Consider the following 27652-nt stretch of genomic DNA (forward strand, 5'->3'; position numbering starts at 1 on the left):
AACCCTATAAAAGCATGCTGCAACTGTTCACACCAACATGTAAGCTTCAGGTATTGACCTGTATTTTAAGTGTTGCTTTCAGTTGTCTTGAGGAAAAAGAAAAGCCACGTTTTGGAGCACTACAATACAAACTAACATTACTTTAGATGACAACATGTTGGTACCTTTGCTTATGTAAGAACTTGAGCGCAATTCTTGAGGGAAGTAAAAGGAGATGGCTAATGAAAGGAATGTTAGCAAAGGGTTAGCTTAGCTTAGCAGAAAAAAAAATAGCTTGAGCCTCTCAGTAGGGGAAAACACCAAACACATGCCACTGCTAATAAAGAAACCACAATTTTTTTATGCTTACTTTATATGCAAATTGTCTTGATTTTATGAAATCAAAGACAAATTGTTTTTCCTTTTTGTTCTATCTTCGTGCTAAGGTAAGTAGCTTCTCTCATATTTAAAGGTAAGTAGCTTCTCTCATATTTAAAGGAAAGTAGCTTCTCTCATATTTAATGATTTTGCACTTTCTCTAATTGTCTACTAGAAAGCAAATGAAGTATATTTTCTAAATATTCTTACACAATCTTATAAATAGTTGTACTCAGTGTAAAAATTTTCAAATTATTTAGGTTTTACAAGGATGCAAGGCTAGACGATTGCTAACTTGTTAAATTCTGAAAAACTGTAGGCATCTATCAAATATATATAATTTAATGTATGTTAGGTGGGTCAGCCATGTATTACCATATATAGCTTCTGGGCTTTACATCTAAGGGAGTACAGCATATCTAACAAAGTATTAAGTGAGGTAAAATAAACCTAAAGATAATCTTTCAAATGCTTGTTGATCTCAATTTTAATGTGAGCATAAGAGGTGATAAGTGAGAGATTAGTCTGACACTGCAAGGAGCTAGATAAAGTGTCAAAAACTTAATCACCTAGTACTCGTTTCAGTGTATTCTGTATGTGTCCAGCAAAGATTCAAAAGCTCAACAGGTTTAGTAAGCCTATTAATGTCGTCATCCTGCAAATGTGACCCTTTTCAACATCACATTATCCTCTTTTGTCTCCACCTTAACAAGGTCTCACTCTGGGTGCGTCTCTTTTTGAACTCCTCAAGGGTGTCATATCTCCAAAACTCTTCGCTCCCTGGAGGACGTGGGTGACTTGAGTGCCAGGAAAGCTTTGAATAACAGAAAGAGAGAGAGAGGGGAGAAATAAAAAGGAAAAAAGCCCCACAAGCCCTCAGTCTTCCAGCAGCAAACAGAAGACACAGGAATAACCATGCCTGAGCCAGTCCCTGAAGGTATGCAGATACTTTTTGTAACATCATAATTCATTGTAATTAGTTTAGAGAGTTTCATTATACTGAGGTGTGTTGACTTGAAAAATATAAATAACAGTAAATTCACACGAATGTTGTAGAAATTAATGGATAATATGAATTGTTCCCTATATTTTGTTTTCATTTTTTCAGTGTTAAATATATAATCATTACATAGTGCACTAAAACTGAGAAATTTTATTTTAAAAAATAATATATGCGTATTTATTTACACTACACATATCCTATAGGTTGTGAAAAACAAACAACAGTACTATGAAAGATGGTTTTGTGGTATGTTGTGCAGCATGTCTGCTGTTATGGCAGAAAATACAAGCAGATGACCAAACTTAAATGGGGTGAAAGTGGCTTTGGTATTAATGTTATAGCTACTGGTGAGACTGACCATGAGTTTGAACCCGATATTAATATTACAAAGGTAATATTACAAAGCGATTCCTACAAAATATGATGGAAAATAGCCATCATTTTTTATTTATAAATGAAATAATTCACGATTGATACTACGCATTTGTCAAGGATATTCCCATTTCACCTGTCTGCTTTCTTGTTATCTGTCCATAAAGAAGATTTGAGATGGAGTAAATAATGACGTAGCCAGTTGTTATTACATCACTAGACTGAATATTTTTATGACATCGGAGCACAGATTGCTTTCTTGTTGACTGAACAGGCAAGCTTCCAGCTGCAGCAGCTCCATAAGCAAATACTGCTGGAGCTTTACGCGAGTCCTATATGAAGGTCAGCTTGTGTCACTGTAGCTGACTCACTTCATAGAATATATACACAGTACTTGTTTTCAATGCAGCGTTCAGGGTAAAAAACTGTTATTGCTATTATATATGATAATCTGCATTTTGGATTATGTAATGCCCAATAGGATAGGGATTTGACATCCTTGATTGCATCATGCCTTCTCATATATAATTGCCTGTTGACCTTCACTACTATCTTCCACATTGACCCATTCAGTATCACCTTAAATCAACTGACTAAGCTGATAGCAGGCTAAGGTTGCAGACAGTCTCAGTTGCCCTGATAGATCTCTTGGGATAGCCAAGTTTTGTAGGGCAAGATTGTGCTGACGGGTGTTGAGCCTCCCAAACCCTTTCCCCCAAGGGGTCTCCCGCTGACCACATTGTGATAGTGAAAGTCATAGGCTTTGCTGGAGTTGTTCACACATTATTCTTAATTCTACTGTGTAATATTTGATTCTGTTTCCCAGCATCTGTCCTTGCCCTAATCCTTTTAAAGATCTAATCATGGCCCTTTTATTTTTATCCCAGAAACCTAACCAGGCACTGCTGTTATTCACCATATAGAGCCAAAGTGTTTATCTGAGTAATATGAATATGATTCCACTTTGCATACTCTGCCTGCACCACCCACTGTTCTGTCATTCCAAGCCAAACTTAACTGCAAAGCTTCAAATACAAAGATCAGATAACCTGGCACTTTTTTGTTTTTAAGCTGTGCTTGGTGCTTCTAGGAAATATTTGACGGAATATATTTTTTAAATACTTTCTCAACTAATGCTCTTATTGAAAAGAATTTTGGTGACATTTTGTACCTAGCGTGCAACACCACTATTATACCCACAAACTGAATTACCTTTCACATTTCCACATTAGTTCAAAGATTTTCTGTGCTACTTCACTTAACAGCACTCAGATCACACCCTCAACTAACAGCTAAAAATACTCTGCAGTAAGCCCTGACCTTTTCTACTTTCATAGAGTTTCACACACCCTGACGTATCGGGTTTTGCCTAACAGTTTTGGAGTCCCGGCTGAGATAAATCATTATGTAATCTGTCATTTTCACCTAAAGAGTTCCTTCTTGGTCTTCAGGTCTGATGCCCTCTTTAATGTGGCACTGCTCCAGAGCAGTCAGTCAAGTGCGTGACAGTTTTCTAGTCAGTGGTTGGAAGCAATGGTATGATCCACGGTCGTAATTCCTTTCATCGCTGTGTCCTGATGAAACACGATGAGCGCAAGCTGAATCAAAACTGCTCTGTGAAGTTTCTCCAATCCCTCCGCGCTGTTTATCTTCACAAGGGTTCAAAAACCTCAACTTAAAATGATGAAATGATTAATGTCCACTTGGCGAATGAATACATTTGTCTTTAAGTCACTCTTGATGGCAAAATCTGTGATTTCATAATCCATATAGTAAAGTACCACCACTAGAAACCACTGTCACTTCCTCACTAAGTGGCAGAGCTTTCATTAACTGCATATATAACACAATAAGCAGCTTAATCGTCAAAATTTAGCAAGCACATGCAGATATTGTGGCATGAGGCAAGAAAGGTTTTTTTTTATCTTTCCTGGCAGCAGTGCTGAAGCAAGACATCAGAGAACGTGTTTGACTGCCTGGTGCAGGGGAAGGTCCGGGTTATCCATTTATTATCCATAACCATTCACCACAGTCATTTGGACGACTTCTGCATCAGCTGATGGAGGAATCCAAGCAGTGCATTGATCCAAACTGAATTCAAATAGCAGCAGCAGTGACGGGAAAATTCCCTCTGCAAGTAATACAGTGGCATTCCACAGCTAGCTGTTCAATTTCCAGGCCCCAGAAATCAATTCCTTCAAAGTAAGATGTCCGTGAGTATAGTACAGCTAGCGCAGCCCGTGTTATTAATTTAACATGTTATATGTTGTTTTACATTATTTTAGTATTGCAGACATTTGACACTAAACAATCATACTTATATCTAGTTTATGTCAGTCATTAAAAATGACTTTTATCCTCTGAGACTTCTCTGAAACTCTGTGTCAGTGTATCAGTGTAAGATTATACAAAGCTGTTTTTGTCAGTCAGCTACATTACAGTATAGTTCATATGCAAAGTAGTTCAAGCATATCAAAATTTACAAGGGGTTTTCTGGCATCAAGGTGCTTTATATACATTGGCAACTTATCTCTGTGGCTGAATTGTACCTATAAAAGTATGCAGAGCTGTAGAGTTGGTTAGTCTTGTTCAGATTGATTTATTTTTTGTATTGATTCGCAAAAGATAAACTTAGAAGGCAGAGATGGATGGCAGTACTAAAGAGAAGCGACTTTCAGCCAAGTTTTCTGAAGCTGTCACTTCAAGTTAGAAGATTTTGACAGGAGTGGACAGACAACTTGTTTAAATGGAGTAATCCTGCCAGGTTTTTTTTTACATTTTTTGACCATCTGTGTAAAGTTGGTGTTTCTGTTTGACAAGTAATGACAAGCTGTTAGGAATTTTTAATAATGCATGAAGTGTAGTACCTAGTTAAACCTAGTTTTTACTTATCCCCAGGTGTCCAGTGTAGTATAATCACCTAGAAATCACAAACAGCGACTACAGAGATGGAGTTGAAACTTATTACACAAATATTACTTTCACAAAAAGCATTCTAGGTCATCAAAATTGGGTTTTAAAAGTATCCTAAGTATCATAAATACAGGTCTGACTCTTACAGAAGCCAAACTCTTTGAATATAAGTCAACAATTCAAAGAGTTATGATTTTTTATAACACCGGCCCCTTGCCTCATGACATACGTGCATTAAATAGTGTGACTTCACACTCTTGAGAACAATGTGTCGGCTTCACTGACACATTGTTCCAGTAAACAGTGTCACTTTCTGATCTCTATGCATGTGTGAAAATGCGCCTCTTTCCTGTCACCTCTGCCAGTTAAAAGCAGTCTCTGCCCGGCCAGAATTATTGGTTGATGACATCTCTGTATTATGTTTATACCAATGAAATGTTTTTATATTTTCACACAAAAATATATATTGTTGTTATTGTTTGTGTGTGCATCTTTCTTAAATTTATAAATTTATTTAAAAAAAAAAGATTTATAAAAAAATCTTTTTTATAATATATATCACTGTGGGCTAATTTTATAGTTTTTTTCTTTGTTTTTTATTTTTTGTTTTGCTTTGCAACCACTTTTCCAAAGTGCACAATGTCTGTGGCGCCAGGTTTGCGCCACAGACATTGCGCACAAAAATGTCAATAATTGTGTTTGTCATAAAGATAATGTAAGTCTTGTTCTTTTTTTAATATACTTGTATATTAACATCTATCGGCGCATCTTCAAAAGCCTCCTAATTATATGAGTAGCAGAACTGCATATGAAACCACCGAAAGTCTCTGAGGGGACTATTTTGACTGTGAGAAGCAGCTGTTCAGAAGTTCATTACACTGCTTTATCACAGACTTGTTGAAGAGGATCAAGATTCTCGCTCCATGTGGACTTACATAGCAGATGCCAGTGCAGATTTACACTCAATGCAGGTCTTAAATCCTCAAACAGGATATATGAAGTATTAAAACCAAAAGCTCTTTTTTCTCTGAATACTATTTCAATTTATATCTGTTTCCAGCTTCTTCTACTGAAAAAAAATATCAAGCTGTCTTATTTTTTCCTTTTGTTAGATATAGCACAATGTCATATGAGATAATGCAGTTGTAGCATTAAATATAATGTTGTTATGAGGCATGCAGGCATGTATTAGTATTGTATTCTACACATTTAAGATCTTTTAAAAAGAGAAACACAATCAATCCTGATTATATTTTCTGTCACAACACCTGTTTTATCCAGAAATTTACGACATGTGAACAGTAAACCACACCAGGTCAAGTTGGAGTGGCTATTCAAGGAAACTTTGTGTAGCTAAGAGAATATGGTATGACTTCAGGGAGGTCATAAGACACCATCCCTGGCCTTTAGCAGCTACTCCAGTGACCCCCAGCAAGACACTGTGGAAGACGGGTGTATTATATGCCTCTATTTCCATTGAGAAGTTGCTTTTACCATATTTAGGCTTTAACAATCACATTGGATGTGATTGTTAAAGCTACTTTTTAAAATGTATCTTCTTACTGTACGCCATATTTAAAATTTACATTCTGAGATTAGTAGCTTCACTAATAAATAAGATACATGCTAAACGTCATCATTTTGTAGAAAGCCATTACCCTCAGACAAACAGGACCTTTAACCATCGTCAGACTAGGTGTTATTAAAGACACAAAACAGTAAGTCTACTAAAGATATCGTTTTCCCTGAGAGGAAGGATCCTTTGAAAACAGATAAAGGATTCTTAAATGTAACAGATCACAGTACATTTCTATAACTTCTGAATATATTTTTCTAACCTTTTTCCCCTTTTGTGTTTTTCAGAGAAACCAGCGGTGGGTAAGTAAACTGCTCCACAACTGACCTTTTGCGTGTCTTACATTATCACATGGTGACGTGATTATAGCTCTCACATTTTCACTTTTCACTCACATATCATGTCAACTGCATGTGTCAGGCAGAGGCAGGCTTCAGCTTATAATGGCGTGTAATCAGTGTCCACTGATATTATTTATTCATAAACTTTTTATCAAGCGAGTGAGCATCTTCATTTTATTCCTGCATGCCTACATGCGACTGTGTGGTCTCTATTTTTATCTTATAGTGTTTGAGAATATTTTATGAAATGCATTATGAAATTGTTGTTCAACCAACTGTCTTCAAATTATGTAGCCATACAGAAAGAGCTCTGGCAGAAGTGCTTTGGTTTCCACAAGCCATATTTTAGTGTGGTCATGTGTCTCTAATGTTAGTTTTCCTATGGGACTGTCATGGTTTTATTTTTTATTTTTCTATGTCCAACAAACATCCACTAATTGTAGCCCCAGTGGAGGCCGATGAAGAAGAAGGACAATGACTTTCTTTGCTTCTTTTTTTGAGACTTTTGAGGATTTGTGCATTGTTAATAAGGGACACGGAGTGGGTTTGAGTTGAACTGAGTGTTGAAAAATGCATTTTAACTAATCTGTAAAACTAATTACCTGATGAATACAGAACAAATGGTTTTGCTATTGCTAGATAATGAGTTGAGCAATTACTGAGTCAAGAAGACAGGCCTCAAATTCAATCACATCATGAGACAACAGGAAACTGCTGAATGGAATAATGAAATTGTTGTGCCACTCCCATTTAGTGTGTTTGCATTTTTTAGCTGGCCTATCACATCTCATCACCAGAGCTAACTACAAGCAGACACTTTAATATTACACTGTGATTATGTAAAATCAAGGAAATTACACCATGTTATCTGCTGTATATCAAAGCAACATGCTTATTTGTTTATATTCATAACCACTCTAATTAGAAATAATCATGGTCTTTACTCCTTCTTTTCCTTTTTCTTTTCAGAACAACTGGTCTTTTCTTTGTTAATATCAATAGTTTTGGATTGTACAGAAATGAACTGTGTGTGTGAAGCAGACAGGACAAGCTGTCTGTGAGGATTTTAACATAGTTCATTGACCAACTGCAACTGGATGCATTTTCCACATCTGTAGACTCTGAGTTCTCACTGTGACCTTTGGTTTGCATTTCACTGCAGGCATGCACTGTACAAGTTTTTGTGAGTTTTTGGTTTTGTTACATTTGCAGCGTTTCCAAATGTAACATTTTCCAGGTCTCAACATTTGTTGTTATTAGTTACTTAACCATTATTCATTTTCCCCCTGCCACATCCTGAAGAAGATGTGGTGGTCTATTAGTGTCAGGGAATAATACACTATAGGGACTAAAGTATATCCATTCATCCAGCCATTCCTTTTCTTCCTTTTATGTAATTCAGGGTCACGACACAAAAGCACATAAATTATTTAATAAAGTATAAAATCAAGGACCTAGGAAGGACACTTCTTTCCTCCTGGATAAACCATGATCAACTGTAAATAGTATTATTGCAAAGTCAGAGTAGGGTCACCGAGTTCTGAGGTTGTGCATGAAAGTTTCCATAGCTCTGCCGACTCAGTAGCTCCCGAGCTCCAAATCTCCTCTGCCATTAACATCAGCATAAAAACTGCGCACCAGGAGCTTCCATGCCCTGTAGGTGTAATGTGTAGGTGCCCCAGTGTCTGTCTAATGTACAAAGACATTCTTTTTCGCTGCACGTAGTAACTATTTCTAGTGTATATTGGAACTCCAAGTTAATGTCCCTTCATTTTCCTTAGATGCACCCGCTGAAGATGGAGGTAAGGCAGAATCGTGGGAATGAACTGACATGGAGGCACTAAATTTACCTTGAGTGTTATATTTTAATGTATATGCCTGTGGTATCAATTTAATGTCCTCACATATGAGTTCATATGTGACATAATGTGTGAAAATTACAGTATGTGCATGAGTCCTTCAGGTTGCAAGTTTGTAGGTTGGTCTCAGGTGATCCTCGTAACTTTTTGTTGTGTATTCTCGAAATGGGCTAAATCTTCTTTTTTTCACAAAGATTTTTCTTCACAGAACTAAGCGATACGTTACCGACTGTAACATATCTGACTGCTGTGCTGTTATGACATGAATAACAGGATTATTCATGTCACATGTTGTGATGATTTTTCTTACCTGACTCTTTTTTTTTAATACACTTTATATACATATACCTTATAGTATATGTTATGTGTGAAATTAAAGTGGACCTACTATGCTTTACTTTTTGCCTTGGTACATGGTCATGGTTTCAAATACCGAGGTCACCATATGTACATGTAAGCAGAGCTCTCTAAACTGCTCTGCTATTAGATCTGTATGATGTCATAGGAAGGAAATACACTGCTCTGGTAGTGAGCACACCAGCTCCCACCTGCTTTTCAAATCTTCTTCTTGCAAGGATGAGCTAAGCATTAGAAAGTTTTCTTAAAGGGAGGAAGGTGTTAAAAAGGGAGGAGCTGCTTCAAACAGAGGGTGACCAATGTGGCTGCACCAAGGCCTAGTTTGAAATGAATGAGGGTTGTTTTGAACCATGAAACATGTGGAGCTACTCTAGAAGAGTTTGAAATAAAGCTGGTAATGAGCACAATAGGTCAACTTTAACCTTAAGCTTTATATGCTGAACATGTGAAACACATGTAGCGTGTAAAACTGCACAGTTTTGTTATTTACATCATTTAAAAGTATGTTTCTGTTTCTATTTTTAAAAAATTCCATAGTTTATGTGTTTATCTACCTAGCAACTCTGAATGTGTTAATAGGAAAATATTTGAATTTGCATATTCAAGGTGGATTGGATGTTAGCGATTTTTAATGAAAAATGTGACGGTGCATGGTGCTTGTGTTACAGCCATGTTGCTGTGTTGCTTGGTCTCTGTTGCAGCGATATGTGGTTTTTGTGCAACAATAAGCATTTGCTTCATAGCTGCTTTTTTCAGTTTTGTTTGCTTCCTTGTCTGCAGCAGATACAGAAACTGATGGAGATGGTAAGAAAAGAGCAGCATTTTATGTTGATGTGTTTGCTGAAACTATATTTTTCTAAATCATCTGTTTGAGTGTTAAGATTAATATCAGTGTAATATCGGTATTATGTGCTAGTCAAACTGCCACATAATATATTGTTTAGTGAGCCTGGGTCCAGTTTATTAGATGAAATCATTTGATTACTTCAGTTTGGACTGATTTAATGCTGTTTTAAATTTTTGGAGGTTATTTGTTTTCCTAGCATTTGCATGTGCCTCATTCTGTCTGTAAACGCAATTCTGATAAAACTATGTAGGGTTGTAGAGTTGCGTCATGTTAACAGTCAACAAATGTTTTTCTTACATCCACCAAGGCCTTCAAAATAAACTTTATAATTTTTGGATGAAAATTGACAAAAAGCCTTATAACTTGGAAAGTACGAATCTTAAAAGTATTGTCGACAAAATATCATGTAAAGATTTCACCTCTGACCTCTCCTTTAACATCAATAGATTGTTCTGAAGATCAGTCATAATTATGCTATACAGAGCTATGCTTTACTTTGACCTTCAACCTCTTCTTTAAGTTCAATTAAGATAAAAAAAAATTCATAAAATGTCTTTTTTCTTTAAGTTTGTTTAAAATTCTACACCATAGTTATTATCCAAATATTATGTCATATTTGACCTCTGACCTCATTTTGACATTTCACATCTGCCTTTCTTTCAAGTTGACTTTAAATGTGCTATATCTTTAAAGAAAGTTAGAAATATACTGTAGTATAATATTCGTTTTTATTCACGTCCAATTATTTACAAATTAATATCTATTAGCCATTATGTGCTCCTCCAAAAATATTTATATCAAAATACAATATTCCCCTAAAAGAAAACACTGCCTAGAGAGTGAGCTGCATTGTTGGAGGTTTTGTAGTGCTTTTTATTTTTTCAGTTTTACAACATATATTATTAAAACCAGTTGGTTGCATACAAACCTTCTTTGGATTAAAGTTGTTTGTACACAAGGTTCTTGGTCTGTGATGAGACTGCTGTCTGCCAAGACAAAGTATCACTCACTACAGAGCTCATAAAATGTGCATGAAGCTGTTTGACCAAAATTCTGTGGTATGCCACAGAGCTCCTCTTGGGGATTATAAAAAGAGATTCTACTTCTCTCAGTGCTTATCAGCCATAAGTTTTAAAACAATAGCCTAATATTGTACAGTTTCCTCCGACCTGTCATGGGATAGACTTAGCAGGACGGATTCAGTTACCTTCAGAGATCCTGAAGGCACTTGAATACCTTGCTCCTGTCAGGTATAGTAGTAAAGTGTGAGGTAGGGTCTTCATAGTTTTGACTTGTTTTCAGGGTTCATCCCACAGATGTTTAATCAAACTGGGAACTATGGAGTTAACACTCAAAACTCCAATGTTTAATTCATGAACAAATTTGAACGTTCTGCTGTATGCAATGTTTGCCTGAAGGTTTGCCACCTCTGTCAGGTAATAACATTACCATAACTGGTTCTACTTTGTCTGCAACAATGTCGATTGACGGGATATGTGATACGAGTCAAACATGTACACGAATGACACATTTTCTCATCAGAACATTGCCCAGAGCGTCACACTATCGCCACGGGCTTAGCTATTTCCCATGGTGCAGGATTCTAACTTGTCTTCCCGAGAGAAACCCAGACAAACAGATGGTTGCTCGTGGTTTTTTCTTTTTTTCACACACTTTTCACTTTGACTCACTTATTAGGTTTAGGCAATAAATGCCACATATTTATCTTTAGGTAACTATTTGATTAAGGTTAGGAAAAGTTTAAATTCACCCCATAACACTAGATGGGAGTGACAGGCACAAATATTTGTGCATCATCCATCACCTTAAAGGGCACGTTGTGTCTAACTGCATGGACCAACCTTCACTCTGTAAGTGAACCTTGGGTGCTAGAAGGTTGTCCTTCTCCTGAAGTCATTGGTTACACTTTGTTTGGCAACCCACGACTGGATCCCAGAATGCTGTCATATTGGATATGTTGAAACCCAGTCAGCTTGGCTCCTTTTTATTTTCTCTTTTCTTTTCTGAGTGCACTTTGTTTTTATTAAAACATGTCAGAAAATTCTCATAACGAGAGTTATCAATTATCTATGTCATCCTGATATGTCAGATCATTTGGTGCCTAACATATCTAACCCCTTGATAGGTGGGAGTGTACAGAGATAATCATGTTATTCACTTTTTCTCCCAGTGTTTTTAAAGATGGCTTGTCTGTGTATCTATCTCAGTAGCAGCTTCAGAAAGAGAAAACACTGTGGGCATCCTAGTGTGTGACAGCGTTCTTATGTCATTCATCCATTTCTGTCCCCTACTGGTGGTATCCACTGATGCTACCAGACAACTCATAGACAAATTATTTTGTTTATGTTCTTTCAGCAATTTAGAATTTGTTTCTCCATGTGAAAATTATTGTCTCTCCATCTGTGACCTATGATACCAACCCTCTTGTGCTTCTGTCCCTCAGGCAATTTAAACAATGAGAGTGGAAACACAGCTGTGGTTCGTGTGCGGCACTCATTGGGGCACAATAGCAGCTGTTGACGTTAACGTGCCAAGTGTCATCTGATGTTATGACACTTTTTATGGTTGCTTCTCAAATTTAACATCATGCTGTATTAGGAAACTGCAAGGAGAGGTCAGGTAGTGAGGTCATCCAAGACATTATCAAACGCAGTTCCTCCAGAGAGCGTGTGATCTGCATATAGGGTCATGTCTCGTCAGCTCAAACGATCTGAGATGTTTGACTAACTAAACTTCGTTAAAGTGTCATAAAGGCTAAATCTAAAAGTGCTGCTACAGCGCTGCAGCTCAGGTTTTACAAGAAAAATTTAAGAGCTGTTGATACAAAGCTGTCCCCATCTGCCCAAGTGATGCCAGAGTGATCAGTTGAACGTCTGCTCTATTTTGACTGACTAGATGGAGATCGCATGGAATGGTTCTGGAAGGGTGAAGGCCCCAGGGAGCTGAAGGGTGCTAATTTCTTGGTGTACTTTTTCAGACGTGTGCAAAATGTCCAAGACTTGCTGTGCTTAACAGGGAAACACAGCACTTATAAGGGTTTTCCTTTTCCAATTTGAACATCTATGTGTTCTTAGTATGAGGTAAGGTGCAGCATTATTGGCAACTGAGAAATGTAAACTCTTTCCTGCGGTGCATGTTGTCATATGTTAGGAATATGTTTGGAGTTAAGCCTGGCAGACTGGACCTTGGGAGCGATGCCAGCACTACCAGGACGATTGCCAAAGTGTTTCTTTTTTGGACTGTTGGAAATACGCAGATGATGGACGTGGAGGTATGCAAAGGAAAGATGAGAAGTCACAGACTCTATCAAACGTGTCAAGACTGTTTTGTGTCCTCACAACAAGGCAGCCATGTAGGGAAGGCTGGTTGCTGTGCTGAATCATGCCAGAAAGTAGTGGCTTGCCAAGCAAAAAGTGGGCTCGAGAGTCAATATGAGGTCATGAATATTAAATTGGGCAACTCTATAAATTTCCTGTCAAATGTGGCCAGTGGTGGATGTATGACCACAGCTTTTTCCTTTCCTACCATTTATAAGTGTGCATCTCCTCTGATGTCATGAATGCCCATTGCTGAATGTGGGACTCAGCAAGCTACTCCTGCTGTGACAACATTTGCCTAGAGGGAGGAAAGGTACATTGTACTGCAGATGATCCAGACACAGCTCAGCATGGCACATATATAAGAGAAGAAAGGGTAAGCTTAGTGGTAGAGTGTGAGTGGGAAAAACTGGAGCATGAAACAAAGACAAAAAAAACCTTGAACATGTGCAAAACCTTCAAAGGGAAACATAAGAACTATTGATCTTAAGCTGTCTGCCATATTTTACCCCAACACTGGGAGTACAGTTTCTCATCATCACCATCGTCCACCATGAATCCACCAAGCCACACCATTCTGGTTAGCAATACAGACAAACGCAGCCAGGATGAAGATAGAAACAGAGGGGATCTGAAGAAATGTACCAAAATCAGCCTAATGTAGAAGCTATGATGTCTACATCAAAATCTAGACTAATTTATCTTAATAATTCAACATAATGTCACTAAAAAATATATTTTTTCATCCTCATTAAGTCAGATCTGAGAAGTTTTTTTTTTTTTTCAAAGATCAATATTATTAATATATCAGGCTGAATAACATCATTGACTCAACACTGTGGCATATGGCTGAGATTGTGCACTGATTTAGTCATGCAGTAATTACTCAGGGCATTTAAATTTAATTTCAAAGAATCATCAGGGGGTCAAATATCTTTTGTATACAGTCCACATTTTAAATATAGATTTATAGATTTTAAAAACATTTTCAGGTCTGCCGTTTCTTTGATCCCCTGTCCTGGCTACAGAAAGTTTATTCCACTCCTCTGAGTTGAGTTTGCCTTTAATGTATCTCTTAAGAGTCAATTTCTGTGTGGGAAGTGCTTATCATACCAAGGCTGTTTAAAGCCATGCTCACAGGGGTATAATGTGTGTGTGTGTGTGTGTGGGGGGGGATTATCATCACTTGGCCAACTGCAGTTTGTTTCGGGGCTCTCATACTAGTAATGGATGTCTGCAAAAAAGTTACTGCCAATTAAAAAAAAAGTATTGGAATCCAACATTCCCTTAGCTGAATTTATTGCAACAAAATTTATACTAAGTTTATACTACGTATTAGATTTATAACTTATAAGAACAGGATATAAAAATAGATTTTTAAAAAGTTAAATCTAAATCACACTTCAGTGATTTATTTGGTGAAGTATGTGACATTAATGTTGTAGTTTGATTCTATTTAAAAGCAGTATATAAATTATAAATTCAAGTTCTTTTCATTTTTGCATTCATCATTTATTCACATTTAACCAAGCGCATTTGATCAACAACACCTGGTTGCTACTTACCATCTTAATTCCCATAGAAGCACTAAGGTGGCGCTTCTGCATTTTAACTTACTTTTTACAAAAAAGTAAGTTAAAATGCTTTTTTAAATTATTATTTATTTAATTAACAAATTGTGGGACACTATAATATCTCATGAGTTGTATTTAAATAATTTAAGAACCTGGTATGGACTGTGTTATTTATAATTATTATTATATAATAATGTCCTAATAGATAAAACCTTAGTGTGTGCTTTCTGTGTCACTTGACTGGACATCACTTCTTCTCAGTTGACCACAGTAACCCACACCAGGATTCTGATCTACCTTTTTTCCCATAAATACTTGAGCTTTTTTTTTTTTTTTTTTTGTAAATATTAAGCAGTTTGAATGTGAATTAAAGTCAGTGCTGGCTTGGGATTTTTGTGTAATATTGGGGGGGGGGGGGGGGGGGGTTGTTATTCAGGCAGCATGGGGTGTTCTGTTGTTGCTCTGTGTGGGGTAAAGTATCTGCTTTGATTGCAGCCTTGGAAATCAGTCCAGCAGAAGTAATCAAGATAATTTCAAATATTAGATTCGATGTTTGATGATTAAACTGATTATTTGAAGCTGAGATCATGACTACTGAGATCATGATCTTATCATTATGAAAGAATTGTTGCATTTTACTGTGTGTTGTTTTGATGCAATGACTCTAAAATAATCATTGTGTAACTGTTGTTTACTTACCTTGAGTTTATACTGACTTATGGTACAGTATAACTTAAAAGTGTTATACTTTCAAATGTGAAAGTGGGATAATTGTTTTTTGTAGCAGACCCTGCACTGGAGGGAGAATGAGGACGATGTGAAAGCACAGTGCAGGACTGTGACAATGCAATGCATGAAAACGTGATGAAATTCAGACGTGTGCCAGCTATGTCTTGGTCATGCTCAAAGAGGATATTGTATTCCTGAGTAGCTTCTCATGGCTTCCAAGCCAAGTCTTGGCTGTGATTGTTTAGTAAACTGAATTTATTAGGCACATTTATTTTCCCTGTCAGAAAACAAAGCAGAGAGCTGCACTGTAGAGTAGGACGCAACAAAAGAACCTAATGCCAATTACAAGTGTGCATTGTTGATAGAGTAGCACCTTGAATGCCAAATCTTGGATGATGGTAGAAAAAGCTGATGCATAAAGGACACCAGGTGCATTTGTTAATAGTTTCAGATTTTTATATAGTGATTGTGTATTTCTGTACGTTTTGCTTGCCTGAACAAGCAGGACACTTCATCTGCTGTTACTGAGCTTGCTCTATCAGCAAGCAAGTGTCCAAAAAGTGCCCCCATCGTGCATGGAAGTATCATTGTTCAGAAACAATGTGACTTATATGTGTTTTATATGTACTTTAGATCCTCAGTATAAGCAAAGATATATCCAAACCATTCACCGTGTCTCTTGCACTTTGGCATTTTGAACATTATTTTTTGTTGTATGTTATTTTGCAGCACATGTCTTAAATGAATCTATAAAAATGGGTTCCAGATTTTAATGATTTACTGATTTAACAAATCTTTTTTACTCCTTCTTTTCAGAGCCTCAGTCTACTGAGCTCACTGGGCTCTTTGTGGAGAAACCGCCGGATAATGTAGTCGCTGTCGCAGGTTAGATACACAAATGAATGCTTGTGTTATTGCTGTCTCTGTGAATCCGCAATATGCAATCTGAGTATATGTCATGTGAATTAACTGTTGCTTGTGTATGGCAGGAACGGATGTCACTTTCATAGCCAAGGTCGACTCCACCAACCTGACAAGAAAACCCACCATGAAATGGTTGAAGGGCAAGTGGCTGGACCTTGGCAGCAAGGCTGGAAAACATTTGCAGTTCAAAGAAACTTACGACAGAAATACTAAAGTGTGTGTCAAAGAGAGACATAGATATTTTTTTTGTACCGTGTTGGCCGATCCTCTTCCTTCAGAAATAGCTAAGAAGTAATGAATATTTTCTCCCTAAGATCTATACTTACGAAATGAAGGTCATCAAAGTGGTCCCTGGAGACACTGGTGGTTACAGGTGCGAAGTGACTTCAAAAGACAAATGTGACAGCTCCACCTTTGAGATCTCTGTTGAGGGTGAGTGAAAACAGACTCTCGCCTGCTGAGGCTGCCACGGATTCTATACATACTGATGTTTTGATCTGATCCAGGAATAATGTGCGTTCTCTGCAACTTCTCTTATTACAGCTGCACATCAGGATGCGCAGGCAGATATTTTGTCTGCCTTCAAGAGAGCGTAAGTGCTCTGGGGTTTGTGTTTCATCCTGTGGAAAATGCATGCATAGACTTTTTAAAATGTTTTTTTCTGTGTATATATGTGTGAACATGTCTCACAGCACATTGGTTTGACAGTATAGTACACTTAATGTTGTGCCATGGCAAAATGCATTATGTGTGTTACAGTTAGTCTGATTCTGTACATGCAGTGACGCTGGAGAGGATGAGGGAGATCTGGATTTCAGCGCTCTGCTCAAAGCTGCTAAGTGAGAATCTTGACATTGTTTTGTTTATCGAGGAGACAGTATGATTTTCTCATTGTATTTTGTGCTTCTTCTGCCCTACCTGTTAATAAACCCCCTTTTATTTCTCTGCCAGGAAGAAGAAGAAACCTGAAAAAGAAGAACCAGAGATAGATGTGTGGGAACTGCTTAAGAGTGCCCACCCAAGCGAGTATGAGAAAATCGCCTTTAAGTATGGCATCACTGACCTGAGGGGCATGCTGAAGCGTCTGAAAAAAATGAAGGCCGAGCCTGTTATACATAGCGAGGGTAAGTCGGGTCAATTAACGGAAGGGAGGGGAAGGAGTGGAGGAGTATTGCAAATATGATTGAGAGGAAAAGGATAGAAAGAAGAAGGCAAGAGGATGGGCGCTATGAGGCTGAGCGGGCATGACATATGTGAGCTAATGAGTAAATTTTTCTCTGTGTGTCTTCAACTACAGCTTTCCTGAAGAAGCTTGAATCTTGCTACTCAGTGGATAAGGGCAAGAAAATTACCCTGAGGTGTGAAGTGGTGGATCCCAATGTTCAGGTCAAATGGCTGAAGAATGGTCAGGAGATCAAACCCTCAGCCAAGTATGATTAAAAGCATAAACACACACACACACACACACACACCAGTTATCCACACGCATCTTTTTGTGTGCTTTTTACAGGGTACGGCTTAATTAAACAGTAGTGTGTCATATCATCAGATCATCAAGGTTAGATTGACTTGGTGGGCAGTGCTTAAAAATATCAAGCTAAAATTATCTGTGCGACACAGTCATACTCAGAAATGATGCTGCCATCAACATGTTTTATTTTTAGGCAGTCATAAGGGGCCTCCCAGTGGGTTAAAGCAAGTCATACTGCCAAGACATCTTATGCCCCAAATCCAGAAACTCAAGCAGGACAAAGATCTCTGTTTCCTTAAATGTCCCAATGTGGGAAAAATACTGTATCCTGGCAGAAAACTGTAATATATGTGTTGGCTTTGCTTGACAAAATATGTACCACTGCAACTGTCATAAGATTGATTCAAATCCACATTTTAAAAAGGAAGGATCTGATACTATACAGTAGTGGAAATACTTTCAGAGGTGCTTTCTTTTTGATGAAAAAACACTGTCTTTTTAAGGTATATCATGGAGGCGAGCGGCAATGTCAGAACACTCACCATAAATAAGGCAACCCTGGCAGACGATGCTGCATATGAGTGCGTGGTTGGGGAAGACAAGTGTTTCACAGAGGTGTTTGTCAAAGGTGCACTTTCTCTTCTTCTTTGGTACTTCTTTGGCTACTGTTTGGTAACAGTAGCGATCTGAGAATACAGTAAAGTAGCACATGTCTTGTCCCAAAGCATGAAAAGTGAAGTTTCAGTGCTTGGTTCATGAATTGTAAAATCTTCCTCTGTTGTGTTCAGAGCCCCCTGTGACTATCACCAAGCTGATGGATGACTATCACGTGGTTGTGGGAGAAAGAGTGGAGTTTGAGATAGAGGTGTCGGAAGAGGGTGCCCATGTCATGTGGTGAGTGAAATTCACATTATCAGCAATAAAGATTCAGGTTATGTACATATGCTGAAAATTTTTTAACTTGTTCTTTTTACAAAAGCATTTAAAGCAGGGGTGGGCAACTCCAGGCCTCGAGGGCCGGTGTCCCTGCAGGTTTTAGATGTGTCCTTGAACCAACACAGCTGATTTAAATGGCTAAATCAGCTCCTGCAGTTCTCCAGAGGCCTGGTAACGAACTAATCATGTGATTCAGGTGTGTTGACCCAAGGTGAGATCTAAAACCTGCAGGACACCGGCCCTCGGGGCCTGGAATTGCCCACCCCTGATTTAAAGTCACATGTAGAAAACAATAGTTTTCACAAGACTCCATAAAGTTCTCCAAAAAACTTAAGAACACCATTACCGCGTGCATAAGAGGACAATACACTTGATTAGTTATCAATTAGTCATCAATCAGCAAGTGTGAGCTCTATAAAAGAAAAGATTTGGCAGTTTGGTGATCTGAAGCATTCAGATGTACATTAACACAATGTCACAATCTTCCCAGGAGCAGATGTCTCAGCAAAGTCGCCCCAAAGTTAGTCCATGCAATACTCAAACCTGCAAAAGATGAATCTACAGGCCTCTTTTAGCACCTAAAATGATAAGATTAATGAGAATAAGATTAGAGCAAGATTGAACAAGTGTGGCTTGTTTGGAAGGGTTGCCAGGGGAAAGCCTCTAAAAACAACATGGCAGCACAGCTTAGGTGTAAAAAGTTGCATCTGAATCAGCTACAAGACTTCTGGAACAATGTACACTGTACAAAGACCAAATTGTAGATGTTTTGCTATAATACACGGGGCCATGTGTGGCAAAAACTAAACACAGCATATCAGCACAAACACCTCAAACCAACTCTCAAGCACGGTAGTGGAGGGTTAATGATCTGGCTGACCATGAACTCATCTGTATATTAAAGTATTCCTAAGTCAAATGTGAGGTGACTTAGCCCAAATTTGGTCATGCAGCAGGACAATGATTTTAAGCACAGCAGGAAGTGTTGTAATGACTCGGTCAAAGTTCAGACTTCAACCTAAAATGCTGCACTGGAACCTTAAGAGAGATGTGCAAAAGTGAAACCTCAATGTACTGAAGTGACGTTGTAAAGAAGAGAAGATTTCACTATAAAATGTGAGAGACTCAGAAAATTATTATTTGGAGTTTGTTTTGCTAAAGTTTTGAGCCTTGTGATAACTTTCTTTTCCTCTGGACTTCATTCAGTAATATTCCACAGTTAATTTTTGACCTTCTCATCTTCATATCAGACGAAACTATATCGTAGGAAATGTTGGTTCTGGTCAAAATGTGTGGAGGCTATTTGATGTGCTTGATACAGGAGATTTTGTCACAAACTCAACTGAATGTGTAGATTTTGATATGCATGTTAGATGGCTTTGAACATCGTCAGTCATCAAAAGTATTTCAAGCTCAAATTCTGAAGTTTGTTTCAGTTTGTTTCACTGGAGTTTTTATTTTTGAGATAATTTTGATACAGCGTCGCTAAATTTAATATTGTGTCTTTTTATTTAAAGGTGCATTTTGAAAAACCTAATAAACTGTACAAAGAGCAAATGAATGAAATTAATTATAATTTTAAAAACGTGGTATACACAGCTAGATTTATATTATTTTGTAATATCTTGATTAATCTAAAATCATACATTTCCAAAGCCATTTTGCAGCGTGACTTGTAAAGTTAGAGCTGGTTTTAAAGTTTTAGTAACAACTTTTAAAAAATATCTGTTTTATATTAATTTCCAGGTTTTTTGAAGACCAAGAGATTCACAAAGACAAAGATTCAAAATATCGCTTTAAGAAGGATGGAAAGAAGCACACACTTATCATTCAGGAAGCTACACTGGATGACATTGGAATGTACCACGCTTGGACAAATGGGGGTCATACCAAAGGAGAGCTGGAGGTGGAAGGTACCACGTGAAATCATAATACGTCTTTATTTTAGTTTTGAGTGAGAGTAAAACATAAACTTTTAGAAAAGCCAAGCTAATAATGATAATATTTTTAGAGCATTCACACATGTGTTGTATCAAAAGGTACTATATATACAGTAGCCAAGGGTTTCTCTCATTTAAACGTTCACTGCAGAAGACTGCTGGCCCAAGGGCTCAGCACCTCTCTTTAAAAACAAAGTAACGACTCATGGCAGTGGGTGTCAAGATGAGTGGATCAGTGGGTGTCCTTATTTCCTCTCCTGCTACACTTACACAGTCTGTCTCCTGCCTGATCTATGCTTTTGTGGCCTTCCTCAGAAAAGGAACTGGAGGTGTTGCAGGACATCGCTGATCTGACAGTCAGGGCAACAGATCAGGCTATGTTCAAGTGTGAAGTGTCTGACGACAAGGTCACAGGAAAGTGGTACAAAGATGGCGTGGAGGTCTTGCCAAGCGAGCGCATCAAAATGACCCACATTGGAAGGTGAAAAGACGATACCAAACGGTTTTGCCTTCATGTGAACAAAGTTGGGTTTTTTTTATTGACACAGATGTTTCCATAAAACTACATGATATCTACTGCGCTGCTTGTCTCAGGTTTCACCGACTGATTATTGATAATGTGAAGCCAGAGGATGCTGGAGACTACACATTTGTACCTGATGGATATGCCTTGTCACTTTCTGCCAAACTGAACTTCTTGGGTGAGAAAGACCGAACAATTACAAAGGTCCTGCTGTGGAAACATTAGTCACCAGCAGCCTGGATAATACTGTCACCTCTTTTCTCTTTCATAACAGAAATTAAGATCGACTATGTGCCTAGGCAAGGTAGGTACCTGTAATTTACATCATAATTAAACATCCTGTGTATAGTTCAAACCCAAAGACAGCCTACTTGATTGATGACTCTCTTTGTATGCTGTATTTTAACCAGAACCTCCAAAAATCCACCTGGACACCACTGGAAACATGGTCTCCCAAAACACTATCATCGTGGTAGCTGGGAACAAGCTTCGTCTGGATGTGGAGATCACTGGCGAGCCAGCTCCAACTGTTGTCTGGTCCAAAGGAGATAATGTAAGGGCTCCAAATAGCTGCAGTTAACTAAAACTAAACTAGATATATGGACATATAGATTTAGCAAACTTAAAAATGAGATAAAATTGTAAAGAAAATATTCTTAGTTCACTAGCTGGGCCTCATTTTCAGTTTGACAGCATTTAGGTAGGTAAAGGTGAATGGCTTGGACATGAATTGAGCTGCGGTTTTGGGAAAGCCTCAAAGGGGACTGACAGCGGCTCCTGGGCCTTGCAAGTCCCCATGTACTAAATAAAAGTGATGAAGTTAAAGAACTGAAAAGGTGAGGGAGGGTGGGGCACGTAAACGAGACGAACAGCTTGAAGAAGGCGTGGTCCTGCTCCGGAAATTCCAGTACACAATCCCCAATTGTCGTATTTGTAAATTTGGTAAAATTTGATAAAGATTGTTGAACAAACTGCCTGGTTAATGTTTGATAGAGATTAATATTAAAACTTTGGATGTCTGTGAGTCAACAGCTTTTTTAAGTATAGAAACTAACACTAAAACTAATAACGAGACACTGGAAACTCACTGAAACTGAACTGAATTAAAAACTAAATAAAATAAAAACTGATAAGAAAATTCAAAACCTTAATAACTCTGGTAGGTATACAACTAAGCATGAATTATTTTGGTTTGCATAACTTGACAACTTAAATAATAGGAGATGTGTGTAAATCAAAACTTTTTAGAATATAATTTAATGATCACATGTGGAGTTATGAGCAGACCTTAGGTGTCATCAGTGTCATACTAAGACAGCTCCCTTCTTCTTATTTTACACTCAACCTAAGGTCAGTCCAAGTGGTCCATTCATGCCCTTCTGGTTTGCACAAGTGCCACCAGCTAACACTCGTTTTAGTTCATGTGCCACCATTTCATCACTAGCAGACTGAAGTGGCAGAACAAGTGGACAGTAAAAAGTGAATAAAAAAGATAAATCTCCCTTTAGTATAAACAATACATTCTTGTAATGGTCACACTTTATGAACTATCCATCCACAAAAAAGATGATGAAAAGTCTGAGATGTCTTCAGAAAAAGAAGTGCTGCTTCATAAATACGCCATGCCTCAGTTTTTTCCCGCTCTGTCTTCTGTCTTATTACAAAGAAACACTACTGCTGTAACTTTATGAAAGCACTGGCACAGCTCTTTGGCTTAACCGCCTCACTTCAGTGTGGTACTGCAGGCCCTGAGTAATGTCTTTGGCTGTAAAACCGGGGATGATTCAGACCTCTGGCTTGGATAAAATTAACAGTTCACAGACAGCCCCTTCCCATGATGTGATCCACTCTCAAAGACTTGCAACACAATATTTCCTCGTGCAAAAAACAATGAACAGTCAGAAGATTTTGCCTTCAGCTGGTTTGGATATGTGAGTGGGTTTATTCTTGCCCCGAAGCCTTATGTTTGATACCCCTACTCTAACCTCTGTTACCCCAACTTTAAGTTACAAGTAAACCCTAATTGTTAGGCATGTTTTAACTGCTTTAATATCGTGTGTTAGCCAATCACAGCCACTGAAGGACGTGTAAGGGTGGAGTCCAGGAAAGACCTCAGCTGCTTTGTCATAGAGGGGGCGGAGAGAGATGATGAGGGCAACTACTCCATCACTGTCGCCAACCCTGCCGGAGAGGACAAGGCTGTGCTGTTTCTGAAGATTGTGGGTAAGTGAAGGTTTTACAGGATAACATCAGCTGGTTTCCCCTTGTAGTGAGCAGCAGACCAGGGATGTTTTTTTGCAAATACCAGTTTGACCCTGTCTTCTCTGTTGTATTTAAATAAACTGCAATCTTTTTATCAGATGTGCCCGACCCCCCTGAGAATATCAAGTGCGCAGGAGTGGGAGAGGACTGCGCCTCCATTATTTGGGACCCTCCTAAATTTGATGGCGGTGCACCAGTTAAAGGTGGAGCATGCATTACATTAATTTGTTTAAGGAAAACAAAATTATTATTCAACCTGTTCATGTAACTGCATTATTACTCCACCAGGTTATCTCATGGAGAGGAAGAAGAAAGGCTCTTCCAGATGGACAAAGCTCAACTTTGACGTGTACGAATCAACCACATACGAGGCTAAGAGGATGATTGAAGGCATTCTGTATGAGATGAGGGTGTTCGCTGTCAACAGCATTGGCATGTCTCAGCCAAGTCTCAGCTCCAAACCGTTCATGCCTATTGGTACGTTTCACAGTCGTCCTTACGTCCTCTTTCTCAGCAACTCCCTGTTCCTCCTTTGTTCAGTGAAGCCAGTCACTGATTCTCTTGAGTCTCTTTTCCTGTCATCCTCAGCCCCAACAAGCGAGCCAACGCGTCTGACAGTCCATGATGTGACAGACAGCGCTTGCAGCTTGAAGTGGCTCGCCCCAGAGAAGATTGGAGCTGGGGGCCTCGACGGCTACGTTATTGAATACTGCAAGGAAGGAGGTGATAATGCCGAATATTTACGTGTAATAAATGAAAACAGCTGAATGAATGAAAAAAAGAAAGAGACACAGATCACACTTAGTTTAATTTACTACATGAAGTTTTCTTTTAACGTAGACACTGAGTGGGTGGTGGCAAACCAGGAGCTGTGCGAGAGACAGGGATTTGTGGTGCGCGGCCTCCCAGTGGGAGAGAAGATCAACTTTAGGGTGGTGGCAGTAAACATCGCCGGGCGCAGTCCTCCTGCTATAATGTCACAGCCCGTCACCATCCGTGAGATCGTCGGTGAGTGAGTCAGATTCACAGCCAAATAAAGTGAGAAAGTATAAATGTAAATAGCACATTTGGATGTAGCATAGTTTTTGTTTGTGTTGACCACAGAGAGTCATACGGCATGTTATGATAAGAAGTTTAAACAGGATGTCTGTTTCTTCTTCAGAACATCCAAAGATCCGCCTTCCTCGTGACCTAAGAACAAAGTACATCAGGAAAGTAGGAGAGAAGGTCAACCTGACTATCCCCTTCCAGGTTAGAAAGGATGAGTTTCTGTGCACTCATCGGTATAACAATCAGTAACAGTGATATCTTAGTGAGAGCAGCAGCTGAAACCAAATTTAGTTTTTTTCTTATGTTCAGATCCTAAAAAGCATTAGAATAATAAATTAGGAGCTTACTTTAAAAAACAAAACATAGTTTTTTAGTTTGTTTGTTTTTTTGTTTTGTGCATCGTTTTAATAATTTGAGTATTGAAAGTATGTAAAAACAACAACAACCTGAAGCTACATTTTTTAAGTCATAAAACGTGATTATGTTTTTGCACCACAGGGCAAGCCACGCCCCGTCGCAAACTGGTTCAAGGATGGCAAACCGCTTGACGAGAAGTTTGTCAACGTGCGTAACTCAAACGTGGACAGCATCCTGTTCATTCGCTCAGCAGAGAGAGAGCACTCTGGAACATATGAGCTGGTTCTGAAGATTGAGAACATGGAGGACAGGGCCAGCATTAACATCAGGATTGTTGGTATGACTCCCAGGACTCTAGACGACTTAGCCCAACGGCACACGAGATGATGCAATATTCATCAGAGTTTAGACGCTTACACTAATAGAAGTTTAACCCCAAACAGACAAGCCTGGGCCACCTTTGAATGTGAAGGCGACTGACGTCTGGGGCTTCAATGCAGCACTTGAGTGGGACCCCCCCAAGGATGATGGCAACTGTGATATTTCTGGATACACTATCCAGAAGGCAGACATGAAGACCAAGGTGAGAAAGGGAAAGGGGGGTGTTTTCAGTCTTCGTCAGCGCCACAGTCACCTGCCAAGATGTCCAGCGAGGACCTGTATACTACGCAGGACGTTATCTCTCTGAATCATCGCTCATGACTCACTTTACCTGCAGGGACACTGCTTTCTTACTTTATTCACGTTTTTATTTAACTTTGTTGTATCTACTGTGGTTTCAGATTAGTTTCTTTTGGCATGGTCTATTCTATTTTATTGTGCAACATATCATTCTGCTTATTTAAGCTATTTGTTATATACTGTTTAACTTAATTTTTAACTTTTGCAATCAAGGATTATTCCTAACTCCAAGTTAAAATAAAACCTTTTAACAAATGCGGTCTTTCTTTTGTTCTCCACATAGACCGTTTTATCGGCATGCTGCCAAAGCCTGCTCAAACGTGATTGGTCAACAGAACGTGATATACAAGCAGACCAGAAATCTTGGCCCCTGCCTACAGATTATGCAGACATCTGTTTATATAAACAGTTTATAGCTTAGTGGATTTATGAAGAGCTGCAGGTCTTGCGAGTCTGTTTGACCAACCTGCTTCATGCATTCAAAGCAGAGAGATCACAGCTGACAGGATGACGTGTGTGCTTTGGCTGCATTAGCACAAAAGCATATTTATTTGTGCTTTATGGAGAATTACAGAATAACATGCTATTTATCTGATTCACTGATTTGTTCTGGCCAATCCTGCTTACTCTTGTCGTCTTTGCATCAGAGAAGGTGCCAAATCTGAATCTTGGGTTTGCTAACATTAGCTACCAAATGCTGCTTCTTTTACCTTTAGCAACACTTGGTTTGTTCTCCATGCTAGATTTGTGGGGGATTTTTGTGGTTTAATATAATATTATCACTTTTTTTCTCTTTCTAGGAATGGTTCACTGTTTATGAGCACAATAGACGAACAAACTGCACAGTTTCGGATCTGGTCATGGGCAACGAATACATGTTCCGCATCTACAGCGAAAATCTCTGTGGCCTGAGCGAGGAGCCACGCATGAGCAAGAACACGGCTGTGATTGCCAAAACAGGTATGACAGTGTTTCCAATATTTACATGCAGTTAGACACATATTTAGGCCTAAAATGCTGATTTTAAGTCATCTAAATACATCTAAGTTAGCCAAGTTATAAGTACAGTGTAAGCCATTTATTCCAATGGTGTTTGGTCTTTAGTTGATTGGTGTATATTCAGTTTATACCAACCATATTATCCTTAATGATTTACTATTTAATAAATAAGTAAACTTTTGATTTCATATACTCATGCTGCATTTAATTCAGAAGTAGTGCTTAATATTTGTAGTGGCAAAGTTGTATTTTTGTTGTTCTTTTTAAACATGTGAGCTGCATGTTTAAGTTCATACAGTTAATTTCTGATTTCTGCAACCTTTTTTCCCTGATTTACCTCCCACCCTCTTCTGAAGGCTTGGAACTTAAATCAAAGCCCTACAAGGAGAAAGACATGTGCTGCTCTCCCAAGTTTACTCAGCCGCTGGTGGATAGAAGTGTTGTGGCTGGTTACAGCACTGCCATCAGCTGTGCTGTCAAAGGCTTTCCTAAGGTAAAAGCACATGTTAAAAATTGAGTCCCCTAATTAGCCAAGAAGTTTTAGCTTTAGCTTTCTTAACTCAGCTTGTTCAAATCTTAGCCTAAGATTGTCTGGATGAAGAACAAGATGATTATTGGGGAGGATCCCAAGTACTTGATGCAGAACAATCAAGGAGTTCTGACCCTCAACATTCGAAAGCCCAGCACCTTCGATGGAGGGAAATACTCTTGCATGGCTGTCAATGAACTGGGCAAGGATGAAGTGGAGTGCACACTTGATGTCCGAGGTAAGAACACTGGGCAACCGTCTGAGCAGGTAGAGGAGGACAGATGAAGGAACAGGAGGAACTTTGGTTATTTTAGGACAGGATGAGTCTTGATGGTTCTGCTAAACACTTTACAACAAAACAATGATTGCCATCACACTTGGACTCCAATCTAACAAAAGCTGACAACCACTATCTCTCTTGTTCTTTCACAGTTTACAAAGAGCCAGAGAAGTGAGAAACTGGACAGCAACGAACATGAAATTCAAATTATGAGCCAAACAGTGAATGTAAGCAGTGGACGTCACAATGAGGAGAGCACACTGTCAAGATTGAATCAAATAAAATATAGTGATCCTTGCTGTAAAAGTTGTTTATTCTGATTACATTTTATGTCTGTTAAAAAATTATTTCATGATTATTTATGTATATTGTGTATTCTTTATGAAGGCTCAAATCTGCTCAAGCACACAATAACTATCACGATCATATTACAG

At 38.5% G+C, this 27652-nt stretch overlaps 1 protein-coding gene across 3 annotated transcripts; it reads left to right on the forward strand.

Moving 5' to 3' along the window:
* The first annotated feature begins 1108 nt into the window (after nt 1-1108).
* On the forward strand, nt 1109-27524 carry LOC146381760 (myosin-binding protein C, fast-type-like). 3 transcript variants are annotated; one of them, XM_084937877.1, is made up of 30 exons: nt 1109-1294; nt 6509-6523; nt 8344-8364; nt 9559-9582; nt 16083-16151; nt 16256-16404; nt 16505-16622; nt 16734-16782; nt 16973-17029; nt 17142-17314; nt 17488-17620; nt 18165-18289; nt 18450-18555; nt 20344-20510; nt 20853-21018; nt 21132-21238; nt 21335-21364; nt 21471-21613; nt 23124-23283; nt 23421-23525; nt 23611-23799; nt 23911-24045; nt 24163-24330; nt 24485-24573; nt 24871-25066; nt 25173-25312; nt 26211-26370; nt 26766-26902; nt 26990-27176; nt 27371-27524. In XM_084937877.1, exons 1-30 carry the CDS (start codon nt 1273-1275, stop codon nt 27391-27393), a joined length of 3363 nt encoding a protein of 1120 aa, XP_084794003.1. In that variant the 5' UTR covers nt 1109-1272; the 3' UTR covers nt 27394-27524. The 3 variants fall into 3 exon arrangements, with proteins under 3 accessions (XP_084794003.1, XP_084794004.1, XP_084794005.1); XM_084937878.1 differs by lacking the exon at nt 9559-9582; XM_084937879.1 differs by lacking the exons at nt 8344-8364; nt 9559-9582.
* Nucleotides 27525-27652: the final 128 nt, after the last annotated feature.

Source organism: Perissodus microlepis, chromosome 8 (assembly GCF_051167445.1).
Source record: "Perissodus microlepis isolate ML-2025 ecotype Zambia chromosome 8, ASM5116744v1, whole genome shotgun sequence".
In the NCBI taxonomy this organism is placed as follows: Eukaryota; Metazoa; Chordata; class Actinopteri; order Cichliformes; family Cichlidae; genus Perissodus; species Perissodus microlepis.

Bases quoted from the DNA above. Each gene is read 5' to 3' on its own strand.
- LOC146381760 (XM_084937877.1), top strand. From the start codon at position 1,273: ATGCCTGAGCCAGTCCCTGAAG. The intron at 17,621-18,164 runs GTATGATTAAAA...TGTCTTTTTAAG, and splicing joins GAGATCAAACCCTCAGCCAA to GTATATCATGGAGGCGAGCG. The intron at 25,313-26,210 runs GTGAGAAAGGGA...TTCTCTTTCTAG, and splicing joins AGGCAGACATGAAGACCAAG to GAATGGTTCACTGTTTATGA.